Raw genomic sequence first — 19,231 nt, forward strand, 5'->3', positions numbered from 1 at the left:
CGTGAGTGGGTCGTGCAGCGCATGCGTTAATTGCGTTAAATATTTTAACGTGATACATTTTATAACAAATTAATTACCGCAGTTAGGATGAATTTGATAACCCTACCTTAAGCCTAAAGACTCTGGATGAGTGTAACATATTATGTTTGTCACGTTAAATACAATTAGAAAACGATTTAATTGAAAAATATACAGTATGTATATTAAAAAAAGGCATGGCCGATATTTTTTTGCCGATTCCGATACTTTGAAAATGACGTGATCGGACCCGATCGATCGGCGACATCTCTACTTATATCTTTATTATTTAAAAAAATGAAGTAAATGTTTACATTACTTCAATTTTATTATACATCCTATGCTTTTAAGTAGTTAAAATTGAGATCTGGCATTTAGTATGTGAGGATATGAGGGAAAATAAAAATTAGGGGATGGAGGTTGGGGTTATTGCTGTTTTTGTTTTATTTTGCAAATCATTGAAAAAATACAATTTTGAATGAAAATCCGTTTTTTGTATGTGTTATAGAAATAACTGTGCTAAAACAGTTTTCTTTGCATTTCAGTAGTTTAAGAGGTTTGACCCCCTCCAAAATGAAAGAAAAAAATAAATTGATAAATAAATAAAATTCCTGGCTCCGTGGCGACCTTCACGTCGGGGAGTTCCGGCAAGAAATTCTAGTCACTTTCACCCCTGATCCTAACACTGGTGAGGATGGAGTCGGTTGGCACCACAATCTCACATGAGTGGCACGACCCAAATACTGCTACAAAGCAGGCTGACGTACTCCACGTGCAATATGAAAATGTCACATATCTTGAGCATATGACAGAAAATATGTCGCACTTTTGTCTCACTGTCATCTCATCATATGAAAACTGGCATTGTTCTCATTTTAGTCTCTTTAGTCTTAAATTGGGCTTCTTTGCTGAGCCAAGAATGTTCTGAATACATTTCTATTATTTTTCACTGTTCAGCAGAATTGTACATGAAATACTGATTCAAATTTTATTTTGTAAATGCTTATAGGCATGGTCTAGTTTACTCGTAGATCAAGGAACAAATTTTACAAGTCTGAGAGGCATTGTCATTACCTAGTGAAGGAAAAATCTTGAGTTGGGTTGCATGCAGTTTTACCAAATGAAATGTCCAGGGAGTATATTTTATCACTCACCATTATTGACCAAAATATTGAGCGGTAAGTCACGCTCCTTGAAGTTGTGGACAAACTGATGGATAGACTGCAGAGACGCTAGGTCCAGTTTCCTGAACTCCACTGGAGAGAGAAAACACAAACACACACACACACGCACGCGCACACACACACAGACACACATCCATACATAAGTTCTGCTGTTACACGCGCCATTGTAAACGGATTATTTCTGCAAACCATTTTGTTGGTAAGACATCAAAGAGTTTTAATCATCTCTTACAGCAGCCTCAGTGACATCTCATGTGACAATACAGGCAGTTTAGAGCACTGTTGTTGCATGGCCATGTTACATAGAAACCTACTAAATATTCCAGAGCTTTACCACAGCTTGACACACCATTATATCAGGTTTAAGGTACAGTGTTACAGTGTGATACAGCATGGGTTAATAGGAAGAAACTAGAAGCTTATTTCTTCAGTTAGGAATCAAATCAAGTCCGTTTAAAAATACGGCATAAGCAGAGAATATACTTTGGAAAACAAATAGTGCTATTGATAAATTATGTTGTAAAGAAAGTTCAGTATCTTATATCAATGCATGCATTTATTCACAATTTAAAACAATTTCTTGTGTTTTTTAACGAGGCTACAACAGTCTTATCTAGACTTGGTGCATGAACTGATGAAGCCTGCTCAAAAGAAAGCAGAATTTGTGATTGATTCTATGTCCTGAGAATACAATGACCCGGATGAAACAGAATATTTACTAGCACCGTTCTTTTAGTTTCATTAAGTCTTATTCTTTTGATGATTTAAAATCTAAAGGGGGCAGCAAGGAGATGAATGAATAAAAAACTAAAGCAATGTGAGCATTATAAGCACGAACATTGAACAAATGCTGCTCCAGTATGTATGCATTAAAATGTGTCACATTTGTCAGTATCATAACAAGAACATTCTAGATTATTGTTTGGCGTGATAGAAAAAAAATCTTCTATCACTATATGGTACATTTTACATTATGATCGAGTGGGAAATATACAGTAATTACTGAGGGAAGGTCTAAAATATGGCAAGACCGATATACAGATACACGTGTGTATTTGTAAGGGACTATTTTGCCTCATTCGGGTCCTTGGGGACTTCCAGCTCCTCTACATTCCAACAATAGTGATATAAGCCACAATTTTTAAAATTATCATTTTCCAAATATTGCACGATTATGATAGCTTACCCCCCGCACTATATATTAAACTTATAGACCTATCACAAATGTGAAATGCATCAAGTAATGCAGCAACATAAAAGTATCCAATGCAGTATAGTACCATACATATTTTTACACAGATGTAAAGGTATGTAATTATCTGCTTGTACTTGGATTGATTGGTTTTCAAGACTATATTAGGCTAGCATGAGTAATATTATAATTATTTTATAATAGTAATGTGATAAACTGTTTTCTGTTCTCTGTGGGTTCCATATCTTTTTCTAATTGTATTAAATGCATTAATGACCACACAGGTTGGAGGTGGAGTGACAGAAAGGAGAGAATGTTCGAGCTGAAACTGATGCTGGAAATCGTAATTTGTTTTGCGGTGGTCTTTCGTACAAATGTATTACTTTTGTAATGTTTGGACTATAAGGCACAACTGACGATTAGCCATACCCACCAAATTTTACAGCTGTACAGTTTTTTTTTTTACCAAAAGACATTAGCCCTTAAAAATCCATAAATAAGACACACTGGACTCATAGACTTCATAATACTTAACATGACTGATTTGCCATTCACTGCGTCACACCTTCCCGTGGGGGCTGTATAAACACTCCGCTTCATTTATTAGCAGTCGGTGGCAGTGAAAACTCTCACAAATGCAGCGAGCACAAAGTCGGATTTACATTGAAAAAGTATGAAAGCTGGATCGCATACAAACAAGAAGGATTGTCTCAGGAGTGATTTGTTCGAGGATTCAAGGTAATTATTACCGTATTGGCCCGAATATAAGACGGTGTTTTTTGCATTGAAATAAACCTGAAAAAGAGGGGTTCGTCTTACATTCGCGGTCTAGACAGTAATACCCCTTCACGACGCTAGATGGCGCCAGATATCATTGAAGCGATGTTCTGTCATGACAGATCTCAGCTACTCTCCCCATTCACGACGCTAGATGGCGCCAGATATCATTGAAGCGATGTTCTGTCATGATAGATCTAAGCTACAGTCATGATTTTATTGCAATGTTTTTCCTTATTCAGATTTGTTTCAAGACTAGTTACAGTTAGACTTCACTTTGATGGTTAATGCAGTTATTTTAATTTTGTTGTTTTATCACAATAGATTGGTTTATTTACATTTCAAAAACCAGGAGCCATTCATTTACGAATGTGATTGCACTTTAGTTTACATATTTAAATTTTCTGATATTAAGATTTGAATGCGGCAAAATAACAGGCTTTTTCTCTCAAATATATTGTTATAATCATTTGTTTCGGATGTACTGTAATTAATTTCTGTATAAAAATGAATTTGGTGTTCAAAAAGTCTTTTCTCAAACCTGAGTCTTGAAAAAGAGGGTGTCGTCTTATAACCAGGGCCGTCTTATATTTGGGCCAATACAGTGTATTTTTCATACCATGCATGCATTTTGAAACGGCAATATTTACGTAAAATAAATGCAAACCTGATGCCACTGCTCATGGCATCAGGCTAAGGTAGGTGCCTGTTTTGGTTTTAGGTTGGTAGCAGCGTTGGTTTTGAAAATATGTGAATTTGAAGTTTTAGAAAACAGGCCCCCTACGGATCGGCCCTGCACCCCGTGTCATGTCAGTTATTATGAAGTCTATGCTGGACTATAAAACACAAGGATTCAAAGTTGGGGAAAAAAGTAGTGTCTTAGAGCAGGGAGCCCCAACCGCGGGCCACAGAGAAATAATAAATGATTTGTTAACGACCGCAATGTGGCCTGTGTGTCTTGACATATGAATAATCTGAGTAGAGATTTGTGTATGTCGCCCTCTAATGGTTGCCACCATTACTGGGGTGTTTGCACACCTATAGCAGCCTAGTGTCAGTCAATGTCAACAGTAACGTTAGCTGCTGTTGGCTGTGTGCGGCACACCTCAGCAGTGGCGGACGGGGTACTTCTGGTTGTTTTGCTTGGATTAGTCAATAGATATAGTAATAAAACTGGATAGAAAGTCGTAATTTAAATCCATTGGAGCTAGCATCTTGCATCTATTTTTCTTACTATATGTGCTTGTCCTCGATAATGACGAAGGCGCATCAGATTTGTTCCAGGAAATAATAAGCCCACACGTTAGCGAAGATGACTGAAAAACATACTTTGGACAGCTTTTTTACGGGGAAAAGGCCACCTGCTGAGCCAGAAGAGGAGCCTTCAACCATGCAGTCCATTCTGCATAATGTGTGGCTAAAAGAGGCAACAAAAGCGAATGTACTGAGAGCATCATACCTCGTGGTGAACCGTATTGCTAAAGCCAAGAAACCTTTAACGCCTGGAGAAGAACTCATTATGCCTGTGATCAAGGATATTTGCCGTCAAGTTTTAGGATTCACGTTGCCGGTCCGTGAGAAAAAGGACCACATCACCCCAGTCTGTGGTGTAAAAAAGGTTGGGGTCCACTGTCTTAAGAGTCCGAAAATTATGGTAATAAATAAGTTTTATTCCTTTTGTTCGTTTCTAATTATACATTTATTTTCATTAACTGTTTATTTTTATTTGTGCACCATAAGTATATATGGTGACACCCCTAATGAGTTAATTTAGAGACTAATGCGTGCATAGGCCATTCCGTGGTATAAGTAAGAGAATTATGAGAATATGAAATTTACTATTGCTTTCGTGATATTTGATTTAACAGGATTTTGAGAATATAGTTATTTTACCCCAGTGTTCTGCTTTGAAGAAACACCAGGGAACTTTCAGTTTTGTTTGATTTTAGCGGCGCAGGTGGACAAAAGCGGTAGTGTTTTGCTTTAAGGAAACTGCACTTGCCATGAGGACCAGCACACAGTGTCGTCCTGATCTCCCAGTCGCCTGCAATTGGATTGAATGACATTTTTGTTTCCAACGGTTGTGTGAAGGATTGTGTTGTGGCTACACAATATCATATGACGATGTACCCCCCGACTCCCCCAACTCTGGTGAAGGGGGTGGTCATGCCAGCGAGTGAAAGCCGGCCCATGTTTATTCTTAAGTGTCAATTTTATCCTGGTAGCCTCCCTTTTTCTTTTTGTTTTGTCTCCTCGGACAAAACTTTTCGTCTCTTTTGTTGCTCTGACATCTTTGCAGAATTCGTGCGAAAGCGTTCACAGCGACTTCAGTCTTTAAAAAGAATGGGGAAAGGGGGAAGTGACGTATGCCATAAAAGCAGTCACCACATTTGTAGTTTTTTTGTGTAGCAGAGTTCCTGCCACCCTCCACAACATTAATTAGTGACTGTGAAAGCGATAAAGACCCCCTCACTCTGTTAGGGCCTCCGTCCCTCCTTCCTGAGCCCTGCCTCAGGTGAGGGGAGCTTTGCCTGATTACAGGTCGAACGTCAGACGGGTGGAGCGGCCAGCTGTAAGCAATCGTCATCAGCCAGCTTAAAAGCCCAGCGGACGCACCACCACGTCGCCCGAACAACTTGTCTGTTTTCCACGTCAGTTGATTCTCGCATCCCTAGTGTATCTATTGGCTTTGACCTCCGGCTCACGATATCTTTTGTTTCCAGGACCTGATCAGCGCGCCCCTCGTCGGATACTTCTGTCAAACCCAGCCTTTCAAACTCCCAGCTGACAGCTACACACGTGGCAGCCAGAGTGTTCTTCACGAACATTCCGCCTCCTGCCTCGCTTGAAGCTAGAGACCCAAATAAACGAGAATTATCCCTCTCATCGTGTTTGTCACGTTGCCTGCGTTGGGATCCCCCCACCGGTTCCGCGAACCCTAACAATGTTGCCCTAAGACAGCCCCAAACATCACTGCTCTAGAGGAGATCTGCATGGAGGAATGGCCAAAAATACCAGCAACAGTTTGTTCGGGCCAAAACATGGATCCCGCAGACAACCTCGCCCGCTTGCCTACGTCACTCCTCGATCATCACCAGGCCATAGAAGTGCTCTTCCATAAGGTAACTGACGTCTCCCAGACAATCCAGGCCATCCAGGCACGGCTCACATCGCTTTCTCACTCGCATACGGCCCCGTTACCCCCCGGCCACCCCGCTGCCGTTTCGAGCCTCGCGCCCACTGCTAACCCGGCGTCATCGGCTTCGGGCCGAGAGCCCCACGTTCCCGCACCGGCTCCGTATGGTGGCGACCTCGGAGCATGCCGGGCATTTCTAGTGCAGTGTAGCCTGGTATTCGAACAACAGCCATCCACTTACCGGAATGACAGAGCGAGGATAGCATATTTGATTAGCTGTCTTCGCGGCACCGCATTGGAGTGGGCTTCTTCAGTGTGGCAGCAAGATTCCCCCTTGTGCTATTCGTACGCCAGGTTCACCGAAGAAATGAAGAAGATCTTCGATCACCCCGTTCGGGGAAAGGAAGCCGCTAAACGGCTCATGTCAGTGCGCCAGGGAGCCCGCAGCGTTGCAGAATTCGCCATAGAATTCCGAACGCTGGCGACGGAGAGCCGATTTAATGACGAGGCGCTACAGGAAGTATTCACCCGTGCGCTAAACGAATCCCTCAAGGATGAACTGGCCACAAGGGAAGCTTCTTCGCTGGATCACGTGATCGCCCTTTCGATCCAGCTGGACAATCGGCTGCGGGAACGAAGGAGACAGCGCCGAGAGCAGCAGGAGGCTCCGCCCGCCCGTGTCTCTCTCCCCCGGCCGCTTCCGCCTCCCTTCCCGGCACCCAGCGCTGCGTGTGTGCCCACGGGCGCGCCCCCTGTCGACGACCCGGAGCCCATGCAACTGGGTCGGGCACGATTAATGCCAGGAGAACGGGAGCGAAGATTCAGAAGCAAATTGTGCATTTACTGTGGGACAGGGGGACATTTCCTTTGTGACTGCCCCGTACGCCCGGGAAGTTCTGGCTCGCCAGTAAAAGAGGGACTGCTTGTGAGCCATATGAGCAACATCCCCTCTTGCCGCCTCCAACTCCCAGTTACCCTCTCCAGGAAGGGCCAGTCGCGCGCCCTCACTGCTTTGGTGGACTGTGGCTCTGATGAAAATTTCATTGACCGAGAACTGGCTAATCAGTTGGGGCTCGCCATGCATGTTCTCTCGACACCTATGCAGACCACGGCGTTGGACGGCCAAATCTTGTTCCGGGTGACCCATCAGACTGAAGCCCTCGACATCCTCGTATCAGGTAATCATAGAGAGGTGAGCCCCTTCCTCGTTTTCAGGAGCCCTCGCTCCCCCCTTGTCCTTGGGCTGCCTTGGTTGAAGAAACATAATCCCACCATTGACTGGTCCCACCCCAAGATAACCGCCTGGAGCTCATATTGCCATGCACACTGTCTTCAGTCTTCATTGATGCCGTCCTGCCCTGTCCCAGAAGCGGAGCCACCCGACCTCTCCAAGGTCCCGGAGTGCTATCGTGATCTTGGGCAAGTGTTCAGTAAGGAACGCGCGGCTTCGCTCCCTCCACTCGCCCGTATGACTGTGCTATCGACCTCCTACCAGGAGCAGCCCTCCCCAGGGGGCGCCTGTTTTCCATCTCTCAACCTGAGAGGGAGGCGATGGAACAGTATGTTAGAGAATCCTTGGCAACGGGCATTATACGGCCGTCCTCTTCCCCGGTGGGCGCGGGGTTCTTCTTCGTGCCGAAAAAAGATGGCGGCTTACGCCCGTGCATTGATTATCGATCCCTGAATGATATCACCGTAAAGAACAAGTATCCGCTCCCGCTCCTCGAGTCTGCATTCACCCCCATCCAGGATGCCACCATCTTCTCCAAACTTGATCTCCGCAACGCCTACCATCTCGTCCGTATCCGTGAGGGAGATGAGTGGAAGACTGCATTCAACACGCCCCTGGGTCACTATGAGTACCTCGTTATGCCATTCGGTCTCACAAACGCCCCTGCCGTCTTCCAAAACCTCGTTAACGATGTCCTCGGGAACCTGATCAACCGGTTCGTGGTGGTCTACCTTGACGACATCCTGGTCTACTCCCGCACCCTCGCCGAACACAAGGAACATGTCCGCCAAGTGCTCCAGCGGTTACTGGAGAACAAGCTCTTTGTGAAGGCAGAAAAATGCGAGTTCCACGTCCCCGAGACTACCTTTCTTGGCTACATCATCGGCAAAGGCCACTTAAGAATGGACCCAGCTAAGCTCTCAGCGGTCCTGGATTGGCCTCTTCCCACAGACCGAAAACAGCTCCAGCGCTTCTTGGGCTTTGCGAAATTACTACCGCCGGTTCATCCGCAACTACAGTCGGATTGCTGCTCCTCTCACGGCCCTCACCTCCACAGCCACGCCCTTTCGCTGGTCTGATGCTGCCAGCATAGCCTTCCGCGACCTCAAAGCCCGTTTCACCACTGCTCCTGTGCTACTCAATCCCGACCCGGCACGTCAATTCATTGTTGAAGTCGACGCCTCCGAGGTTGGGGTGGGTGCTGTGTTGTCCCAACGCGGGGCCGACGACAAAGTGCACCCCTGCGCCTATTTTCCCGCAGGTTGTCCCCAGCCGAACGTAACTACAGCATCGGTGATAGAGAGCTCCTCGCTGTGAAGCTGGCCCTGGAGGAGTGGCGCCACCACCTGGAGGGAGCATCCGTACCGTTCCTTGTGCTCACCGATCACAAAAACCTTGAATACCTCAAGTCCGCCAAACGTCTCAATCCACGTCAAGCACGGTGGGCCATGTACTTTTGCCGGTTCAATTTTAATCTGTCCTACATTCCAGGCTCCAAGAATGCAAAACCAGACGCCCTGTCCCGGCAGTTCCAGAGAAGCCAGTCCCAGGAGGAACCCTCGACCATCCTCCCGCCAACCTGCTTCCTTGCCGCCATGGAGTGGGAGATTGAGGGGAAGGTGAAAGAGTCACTCAAGGACCACCCCGACCCTCGTGTGGGGCCACAACCAACCCTCTTCGTTCCTCCAGACCTTCGAGCCCAGGTACTGGAGTGGGCCCATTCTTCTCGTTTGTTTTGCCACCCCGGCATTAGGAGGACGTTGGTGGTGCTGAGACAGCGTTTTTGGTGGCCGACCCTTGTGACGGACACCCGCTCATTCGTCCTTGCATGCACTGTCTGCGCACGCAGCAAGACGACCACCAGGCCCAGTGCTGGACTACTACACCCACTACCAATTCCGAGCAGACCATGGTCACATATCGCCCTGGACTTCGTCACCGGTCTCCCGCCGTCCAAAGGCAACACAGCAATCCTCACGATAGTTGATAGGTTTTCCAAGGCAGCCCACTTCGTTCCTCTCCGTAAGCTTCCCACCACCTCGGAGACAGCTGATCTGCTCACACAGCACGTTTTCCGCCTGCATGGTATCCCAGCAGATATCGTCTCAGACCGGGGGCCACAATTCACCTCTCAGGTGTGGAAGGCTTTCTGCACAACCTTGGGCATCTCGGTGAGTCTCTCCTCCGGCTATCATCCGCAGACAAACGGGCAATGCGAGCGTACTAACCAACAGATGGAAGCCGCCCTTCGATGCACCACGCAGGCCCATCCTGCCTCCTGGAGCGACTATCTAATGTGGATTGAATACGCTCACAACTCCCTCCCCAACGCCTCTTCCGGTATGTCCCCGTTCCTATGCTCCCTTGGTTACCAGCCGCCGTTATTCCCCTCGCAGGAACAGGACATCGCTGTCCCCTCGGTCCAGGCCCATGTCAACCGGTGCTCTCGGGTCTGGAACCAGGCTCGCACGGCGCTCCAACGGGCCTCACAATCATCGTCTGCCCAGTCCAACCGTCGTCGCACGCCGGCACCTGTTTACGCTGTGGGCCAGAAGGTTTGGCTGTCGTCCAGGTTTCTGCCGGTGAAGAACGGTTCAGCTAAACTTACCCCCCGGTTTGTGGGCCCTTACGAGGTCATCAAGGTGGTCAACCTCGTGGCCGTCCGTCTCAGGCTTCCTTAGCATTTCCGTGTCCATCCCACGTTCCATGTCTCCCAGGTCAAACCGGTTTCCTCGTGTCCCTTGTCCCCCCCTGTTCCGCCCCCTCCTCCACCTCTGTCTGTCGATGGAGGCCCTGCGTACAGGGTGCGTCGCCTGTTGGACGTCCGACGCCGCGGCAGGGGGCTTCAGTACCTTGTGGACTGGGAGGGCTATGGTCCCGAGGAGCGCTCCTGGGTCCCGTCCCGGTGGGTGCTGGCTCGGGCTCTCATCCGGGATTTCCACCGCGCCCATCCCGATGCTCTCCGTCGGACGCCAGGTGGCGCCCGTGGGAGGGGGGGTCCTGTTAGGGCCTCCGTCCCTCCTTCCTGAGCCCTGCCTCAGGTGAGGGGAGCTTTGCCTGATTACAGGTCGAACGTCAGACGGGTGGAGCGGCCAGCTGTAAGCAATCGTCATCAGCCAGCTTAAAAGCCCAGCGGACGCACCACCACGTCGCCCGAACAACTTGTCTGTTTTCCACGTCAGTTGATTCTCGCATCCCTAGTGTATCTATTGGCTTTGACCTCCGGCTCACGATATCTTTTGTTTCCAGGACCTGATCAGCGCGCCCCTCGTCGGATACTTCTGTCAAACCCAGCCTTTCAAACTCCCAGCTGACAGCTACACACGTGGCAGCCAGAGTGTTCTTCACGAACATTCCGCCTCCTGCCTCGCTTGAAGCTAGAGACCCAAATAAACGAGAATTATCCCTCTCATCGTGTTTGTCACGTTGCCTGCGTTGGGATCCCCCCACCGGTTCCGCGAACCCTAACACACTCCATAACAGATGTGTCAGTCATCACAAATGTTATGAAAATATTTTATAAAGGTTGAAAAGTTCCCAAGTGTTGCTTTAATATCCTAAATGAAATTCATCATGGTAAAGCAAAAAGTATCCTATTAAATTAGTGAAACTTCGTATAAAGAGCTTTAATCTGTCCAATACATTTTTCATTTTTGCTGAAGTTGTTCCAGGGTTACCACCATTGACCTCTTGACAACTTCTCTTTAAATTAATTAAAGCACAATAATTTACCGTTAACTCATAGCTTGATGAGACCCACCATTATTGCCAGGCTAGCACTGAGTCAGCATCTCCTTATCTTAAATTTCACACTCTCCCTTCACTTAAAAAAACTGCCTTACAATTACTCAAATGATAATCTTGAACTTCCACCATTTGATGATTACGCAGAACAGCTATCACTTCCCATAAACATAAACAATAATGACCGCGACATATTTTGGGGGCAATTTTTATGTCCGTATAGACAACTCAAGGGCAACCATGAAAACATCAAAGAGTGACTTTTAACAGAAAACTCACTTCATCATTGTCTATTCAGGTCCTTAGATTTCAATGTCACCTCAACACTACCGGGATTCTTGTGCTCCATTTTCAAGTCGGTTCAAAAATTTCATTATATTAAAAACAGTTGCCATTTCATTAGCCATGACATTTTCCTTCGAATTAATATGTAAGTAAACTAGGAGGGTGGGATTTGCACACTCATATGATGCACCTGAATAATAGAAGCACATTCCTGATATCATCAAACTGAAACATGGAATAAATTGTTGAAAATTACAAATAGGCTTGGGCAAAACAAGACAATCAGGAATGTTGCAGATGACTTAAGCAGATATCAGCATCACGTTCTTGACTGCTGAGGACAAGCTTATCAATCTGTGTGTCACACGGTAAGTGAGATGGTATTTTTCAGCTTTTCTAAAAGACAGCATGTATTTGCTGCCACTTTTAGTGAACATAATGTTTATAAAACATTGAACAAAATATGTGTTTTTTACATTTTAAATGAGAAATGTAATATTATTTTTTTTTTCTTTTAGCAAATGTCACTTTTTATGGTAGGACCATTATTGGTTTAATAAAATTTATAACATTTGCAGTGTATTATAAAACAATTTAACTTAACTGATTAACTTCATTTACTGGTGGAAAATACCTCAGGGTTTCCCCTACAAATTAATTATTGTGGCACACCGCCACACCAAAATAAAAGCTGCCCCGCCGTACAAAAGACATGTTTAAAAAATTTTTCAAATTGAAGGCCGTTTTAAACAAGCGGCAGCCTACTGTGAAGGATTCAGCGGCAACCTATTCATTGTGTATTGTAATAAAGTGGGTAAGCCAATACAGACTCCTCTCCTTCTTCCCCCCATCCGGAGCATTACAGTATTTTGGATCGGACTTTTCGGCGAAAGTAAGCAGTGGACGGTCGTCTTGGATGAACGGCGAGTTTGAATGAAATTGCGCCGCCCCGCTAATATCAACAACGCGTTCAATAGCAGAGGGGCAGGCGTAGTTATTATATCTGCTACCAGGCTGTTTCGGCGGACAAATATACGCAATCACGGCTGACGAAACTTTGATAAATGCGCTCTTTTTATCAAAGTTTCAAGAGCTTGGGGACACTCAAAAAATGACTCTCATACTTCTCCTTGCTCAGCTAATTGGTACCTCAATGTGCGTTGATGTGTGGAAATGTAGTTCACGAACAACAACAAAAAAATTGTTGTTTTTTCTCACCGAAACTAGTAAATCTCTTTACACGGCAATTAGAATTTCCCCCTACTCCTTGAAATATTTGTAGGTTTGGTCTCAATATTGGTAGGGACAATATAACAGCACAACATCCATGTACACTTTTTGCTGGGGACGGAGATTACTGTAAAAGATCCAACACATTGCATGAACGGGGATGAGGGCTACATTTCTCACCACCAATTTGAACCTAATTAATTGATAGGCTAAAAATATCAATGCAAAAAATGAATCTGTATTGACGTACCAACTTTCACACTGCAAATTTAGAACGTTTTAATACGATGATTTTTCTGAAATCTATTCGAATAATTTTTTTACATCTTGTTTTGAGTGTTAAAGACTAGTTAACAGATTAATGGGTCAGATTATTCAATTTACTTCAGGTAAATATTACCATTTGTTCTTATTAAACCCATACATCTAAAGGTTGGTCATTTTTCACCAAAATCAAAGGGAAAAATGCTTTCAAATAATGTTTTGAATAATATCACTTGTTGAATTGACAACATTCATGATGAAAAAAAGCTTTTTTTTGCTTAAAATAAGTGTGTTAAAAAATAGCTATCTGAAATAATCTTATTTCAAGAAATCTGAGTAAAATTTACTTAAAGCACTGGCAGAGAATTTCACTTATTTTTAGTAGCTTGAAAACAAGGGAATTTAGTCAACTGCCAATCAAACGTGCGTTTGAGGGGGAAAAAATTGTGTCAGTGTAAGTCTGAACATAAGGAAAGTAATTCACTTAATAATGGTAGGGTCAATTCTATCCTTACAAAATATGTGAAGACAATCTAAATGACCTTTATAACCAGGGGTGCACATATTTTTTTTGCCCAGGTTCTCAGAGGAGGACCTGGAGATGTGACTTGGTCCTCATTGAGCTTGAGAGCCGACCCGCCTGATGCGATAAAATTATGACAAGCTTTACTTAGAGCCAATTACCTTTTAATTAATTATATAAACAATTAACGCTTGATTAACATCAACTGGCACAACAAAATTGTCATTACTTTGAAGTGAAATGTAAAGAAATAAACTAGGGCTGTCAAACGATTAAAATTTTTAATCGAGTTAATTAGAGCTTAAAAATTAATTAATCGTAATTAATCGCAATTAATCGCAATTCAAACCATCTATAAAATATGCCATATTTTTCTGTAAATTATATATATATTCTGTAAAATAAATTGTTGGAATAGAAAGATAAGACACAAGATGGATATATACATTCAACATACGGTACATAAGGACTGTAGTGGGCATTTCACTCTACTGTCATTTAAATCTGTCTATGCTGTCCTCACTCCGAAGCGTCTACTTTTTCCAAAGCTAGACAGCTAGTGAACGACGCCATAATAATCAGACTTCTTCCTTTTTCATCTGATTTATTAATAAAATGGCCTCAAACCATTGTCCTCTTTAGACCGTCGTAAAACTACAAAAAAAAAGTACACAAGCATTGCATTAGCAACAACCTTAGCTTAGCACGCTATACAGGTTCACTAAACATAAACAAAAAGCGTCTCATACAAAAAATATAACATTTCGCTTACTAACATAATATGGACATTATTTACAATAACCATACTTACGGACAAATCTTGTCCAAGGTTTATATAAGCACAACATTACAACGTAGGCGTCAGCCCGAGACGTCGTGCAGCCATATTGAACTGGGAAGACAACAATAAACCATGTCGCAAAGCGACCACAAGAGTTCGCTGTTAGACAGCACAAAAAGCCTTGCTGTAAAACTTACCAAAAGGCAGAATACTGTCTGAGCGGGACATGTGCGTTAATTGCGTCAAATATTTTAACGTGATTGAATAAAAAAATTAATTAACGCGCGTTAACGCGATAATTTTGACAGCCCTAAAATAAACATAAAAGCATTAATTCAAAATAAAGGGCATTCATATGCAGCTCCCACATTAACTCCAAGCCTTTGTAAAAGTGGGATGTCCTCCTCATAAGAGCTCATTGAACGTGCATGTTTACCTTTGTGAAATGCGAGCAAAAACACGTTTGTCAGTGCATGGCGTTGTTCTTCAATAACTATTCCGCCACTTGTCCATAGGGTGAGTGGGGTCCTGTCTAACATCGCCACGTTGCCACATGCTCTGTTTTTTTCGTGCTTTTAAAAGTTTGGATGGCTGAAATTCTTTGACCCTACATGAAATGCGCTGCTCTTATCAGCGACATTGGGATTCTCACGGCAAATTTAGCAACACATTTCCGTGCAAGCATCATTTGCTTCTAGCCATGGTACCTCCTGCAGCCACTTTTCACCAAAAGTCCTTTTTTTCGATAGCTCCGGTGACGTCTCTGTCGTCTGTCTTTTGACGAGGGTGGGGGAACACGGAAATAATTACTCAGTGGGGCCTGCCTCTTGGACATTTTGAGAAGTGATTTTCTCGTGTCTGTCGCAAATACAGTGGTCAGCCATCGGTACGCAAAAGCGTATGGAAGCCGTTGAGGGCCAGCGAGTTTGTCTACGTCCAGTACGCATGCGCGCATGCGGACCATTTATGTGCACCCCTGTTTATAACTGAACTCTTTATATAATGCAAAAAGGTTGCTTAAAATTTGGTGGGGACAATTTGAGCATCCTGAAAAGTTCCTACTGTTATGTCCGTAACGTCTCTATGCAAACCTACACCATTAGTCCATAAACAGAAGTACTATTATTGTTGTGTTAATGTAGTACATATTAGGGCCAAATAAAAGGAAAAGAAGGACTACGAAATGTAAATCCTACTACTGCTACGAGAAAAAACAGTCGTATTATTACGTAGAGTAATGTAACTAATCAGCTACGCATTTTACGTACACGAACCGTAGCTGAGAGCTACGACATTAGCCTTGCTCATGAAATATTTCAAATAGATCTTTGTTATGGTTCTTTTTGGGAAACAAAATGTGTGAAAAAGAAAAAAAGTCATGATATGACGCAATTTTGCCGTGGCGTGACATGGTGAGGCAGTCAGACTCCGATGCAGGCCACCATCGCAGCTTAAAAAAATCCTAGGGGAAACACTGTACCTACAATAAATAATGCAGATACAGGTGATACATACCTTGAATAAATATCTTGCTTTTAAAAGTTCTGTTGTTACGCATTTGACACAGCCTGCAAGGAATACCTGGACACCACCAGAGCAAACTACTCTGAACAGCCGGCAATTAATATGAAAGTCGGCTTCCACCAATGCTTGATTAGAGTTCAATTTGTGGCTTTCATCTTCCTGCACCTGTCAGATGTCTTCAGCAAGAAGAAGTAACTTTCAGTGATGAACAAGAAAGGGATGATGGAAGACTGCAGTTGAGTCACTTAGCATACCACCTGGCTTTAAAATGCACCTTGCGCTTTGGTTGTCACTGCAGAAATAACGATTAAGATGGATTACACTTAAAGCTGATTTTAAAATATACTTGTGGTAAACTTGTTCTTTCCATCCTGTCACTAAAAGTATATTTTGTCTTCAAAGCACCCCTTAGGCTAACTTTAAAGAGATTTTGCTGACTAAAAGTGTAAAAATATTTTAAAATATTTTTAGAAATACCTGCCATGCCTTCATTGAACTCTTCAATTCTGTTTAAATGAAGAGTAATAATAGAAAAATGAGGATGAACAATAAACTAGCACCTCTGAGAGCAAATCTTTAAGACCCAGACAAAGAAGTGAATCACTTAGAGATGTCTGATAAACAACGCTGTGATAGTCAAGAATATTAGGTCTGGGCAGCATGCCAACATTCGCTCCTCCACTGGCTGTTAATATTCAGTTGATGTAGGTGTAGCAGACAGGAGCCAGGCTGTGTGACGGTCAACATAAGCTTGCAGTGTTAATACAATGACAGTTTTGAACATCAAGACTACCTTGGTGGTGTCTATCAATTGGAATAATTTCTTAACAAGTGAAACCTTTTTTTTTTTTTTTTTTTTTTTACTTTTACACTTGAGACAAGAAGCATTTCTATTCGGAAGGTGAATCAAACTATGAATCACATATGAAATTATAAAAATAGTCACTCTGCGTTACTATTTTTCAACAAATAGCCATAATTTTGCCGGTGTCTTGCGTCTCGGGAAGTGACGTCACGCACTGAACTGGTTACGTTTGCTGCATGAGAACTACTCATGTGTCAAGCCGCCGCCGGCAAGTGACAAGCATCAACAACAATCGTGGCAGGAGGGAGTTCTGTACTGTTAGGTGAAAATATAGCTTCAAAACATCAAAGTTGAAGAAAAATTTGGACTCACAGTACGGCGCAGTCAAGCTCACAGTGAAAGTTTGTACTGATTAGTATGAGGGGCCGTACAAGACATTTTTCATTCTGGCCCTCTCACACACATACATTCTCCTTTCACATACATATATATTCACTCTCACACACATACATTCTCCTCTCACATGCATACATTCTCCTTTCACATCCATACATTTTTACTTTCACATTCATACATTTTTACTTTCACATTCATACATTTTCACTCTCACATTCATACATTTTCACTCTCACATTCATACATTTTCACTTTCACATTCATACATTTTTACTTTCACATTTATACATTTTTACTTTCACATTTATACATTTTCACTCTCACATTCATACATTTTTACTTTTACATTTATACATTTTCACTCTCACATTCATACATTTTTACTTTCACATTTATACATTTTTACTTTAACGTTTATTTTTCAAAGTACTTTTATTTTGAAATAATACATCAGAATTTTATCAGAGTATTTTAGTTCAATACTTGGGGTAGTCTAGTATACCCCAGAAGTGGAACCGTCCCGGGATATCAACCCGATTTTTTTTAATCAATTTTTGAAATCAGGCGAAATGACAGCTAAAATAGGCAATTTTCAAAGTACTTTTATTTTGAAATAATGCATCAGAATTTTATCAGAGTACTTTAGTTCAAGTCTTAGGGTCGTCTAGTATACCTCAGAAGTGGACCCGTCCCGGGATATCAGCCAGATATTTTTAAATTAAAATTTGAAATAAGGGTAAATGACAGAAATAACTAGCAATTTTCTAAGTAGTATTACTCGGAATTCCTAAATTATTTTTTATATCATAATACTTTAGTTTGGGTCTCGGGGTGCTCGAGTGCCTCTCTCAAGTGGACCCGTTCTTGGATGGCTTCCCGTTTTTTATTTATTCATATTTATTTTTTACATAAAGAGACTAGCGCTGTGAAGCCACCGCGTTCCATTATGAAGCCAGCGCGTTGCAGTACCATAATGCACACAATGTAAACAATGATCCAAATGAGGGGCGGCTAGCTTGACTTCGTTTTTACGAGTGGAGGGTGGCTTGACCGCAGTAGTCTGTGAGCGGGTCATATTAGCTCCCGCTTGGACAGTTGAAGAGGTTCGAGAGTTGCTCGGTCTAAAAATGTCTCTCATTTCACTTTCAACTGCGTCATAATTAGCACTGTTGGGTGCAGTTGATTGTGTCCTTTTCCGCCGCTCGAGACAGGAAGCCAAAGAAGTTAGTTTCTGGGGTCGACAAAATGTTTTGCAAAAGTCCAACTGCTTGCCGAAGTGATTGTGCGTCCTCTTCCTTGTTATTTTATGAACAGTAACCCGCGTCAGGTTCTCAGCCAATCAGAGCTTACCAGTCAGAGCTAGCCAATCAGAGCTGGCTTCCGTTTCAACTAGACTCCTTCCGTTTTCACTATACTTTCACTCATACATACATACATTCTCCTCTCACGTTCATACATACTTTCCTCACATACATATATATTCACTCTTATACAAATATATTTTATTTATACAAACATACATTTCACAGACTAAAAATGTGTGAATGTGAGAGTAAACATGTATGAATATAAGAGTGAAAATGTATAAACGTGAGAGAGAAAATGTATAAACGTGAAAGTAAAAATCTATGAATGTAAGAGTGAAAATGTATAAATGTAAAAGTAAAAATGTATGAATGTGAGAGTGAAAATGTATAAATGTGAAAGTAAAAATGTATGAATGTGAGAGTGAAAATGTATAAATGTAAAAGTAAAAATTATGAATGTGAGAGTGAAAATGTATAAATGTGAAAGTAAAAATGTATAAATGTGAAAGTAAAAATGTATGAATGTAAGAGTGAAAATGTATGCATGTGAGAGTGAAAATGTATGAATGTGAGAGTGAAAATGTATAAATGTGAAAGTAAAAATGTATGAATGTGATAGTGAAAATGAATGAATGTGAGAGTGAAAATGTATGAATGTGAAAGGAGAATGTATGCATGTGAGAGGAGAATGTATGTGTGTGAGAGTGAATATATATGTATGTGAAAGGAGAATGTATGTGTGTGAGAGGGCCAGAATGAAAAATGTCTTGTACGGCCCCTCATAGATTAGTGTTATTCACTATACTGTATGTACACAGTACAGTATACATACAT

General features: G+C 42.8%; 1 protein-coding gene across 5 annotated transcripts in view; it reads right to left on the reverse strand.

Moving 5' to 3' along the window:
- Positions 1 to 19,231, reverse strand: part of LOC130926738 (dehydrogenase/reductase SDR family member on chromosome X-like) — a 77,921-nt gene that overhangs the window by 17,583 nt on the left and 41,107 nt on the right. For all 5 annotated transcript variants that reach the window (XM_057851871.1, XM_057851870.1, XM_057851869.1 and 2 more), the window contains one exon: positions 1,173 to 1,274. In XM_057851871.1, the coding sequence (XP_057707854.1) occupies positions 1,173 to 1,274 (102 nt within the window). The remainder of the gene's footprint in view (positions 1 to 1,172; positions 1,275 to 19,231) is intronic.

Source organism: Corythoichthys intestinalis, chromosome 12 (assembly GCF_030265065.1).
Source record: "Corythoichthys intestinalis isolate RoL2023-P3 chromosome 12, ASM3026506v1, whole genome shotgun sequence".
Taxonomy (NCBI): domain Eukaryota; kingdom Metazoa; phylum Chordata; class Actinopteri; order Syngnathiformes; family Syngnathidae; genus Corythoichthys; species Corythoichthys intestinalis.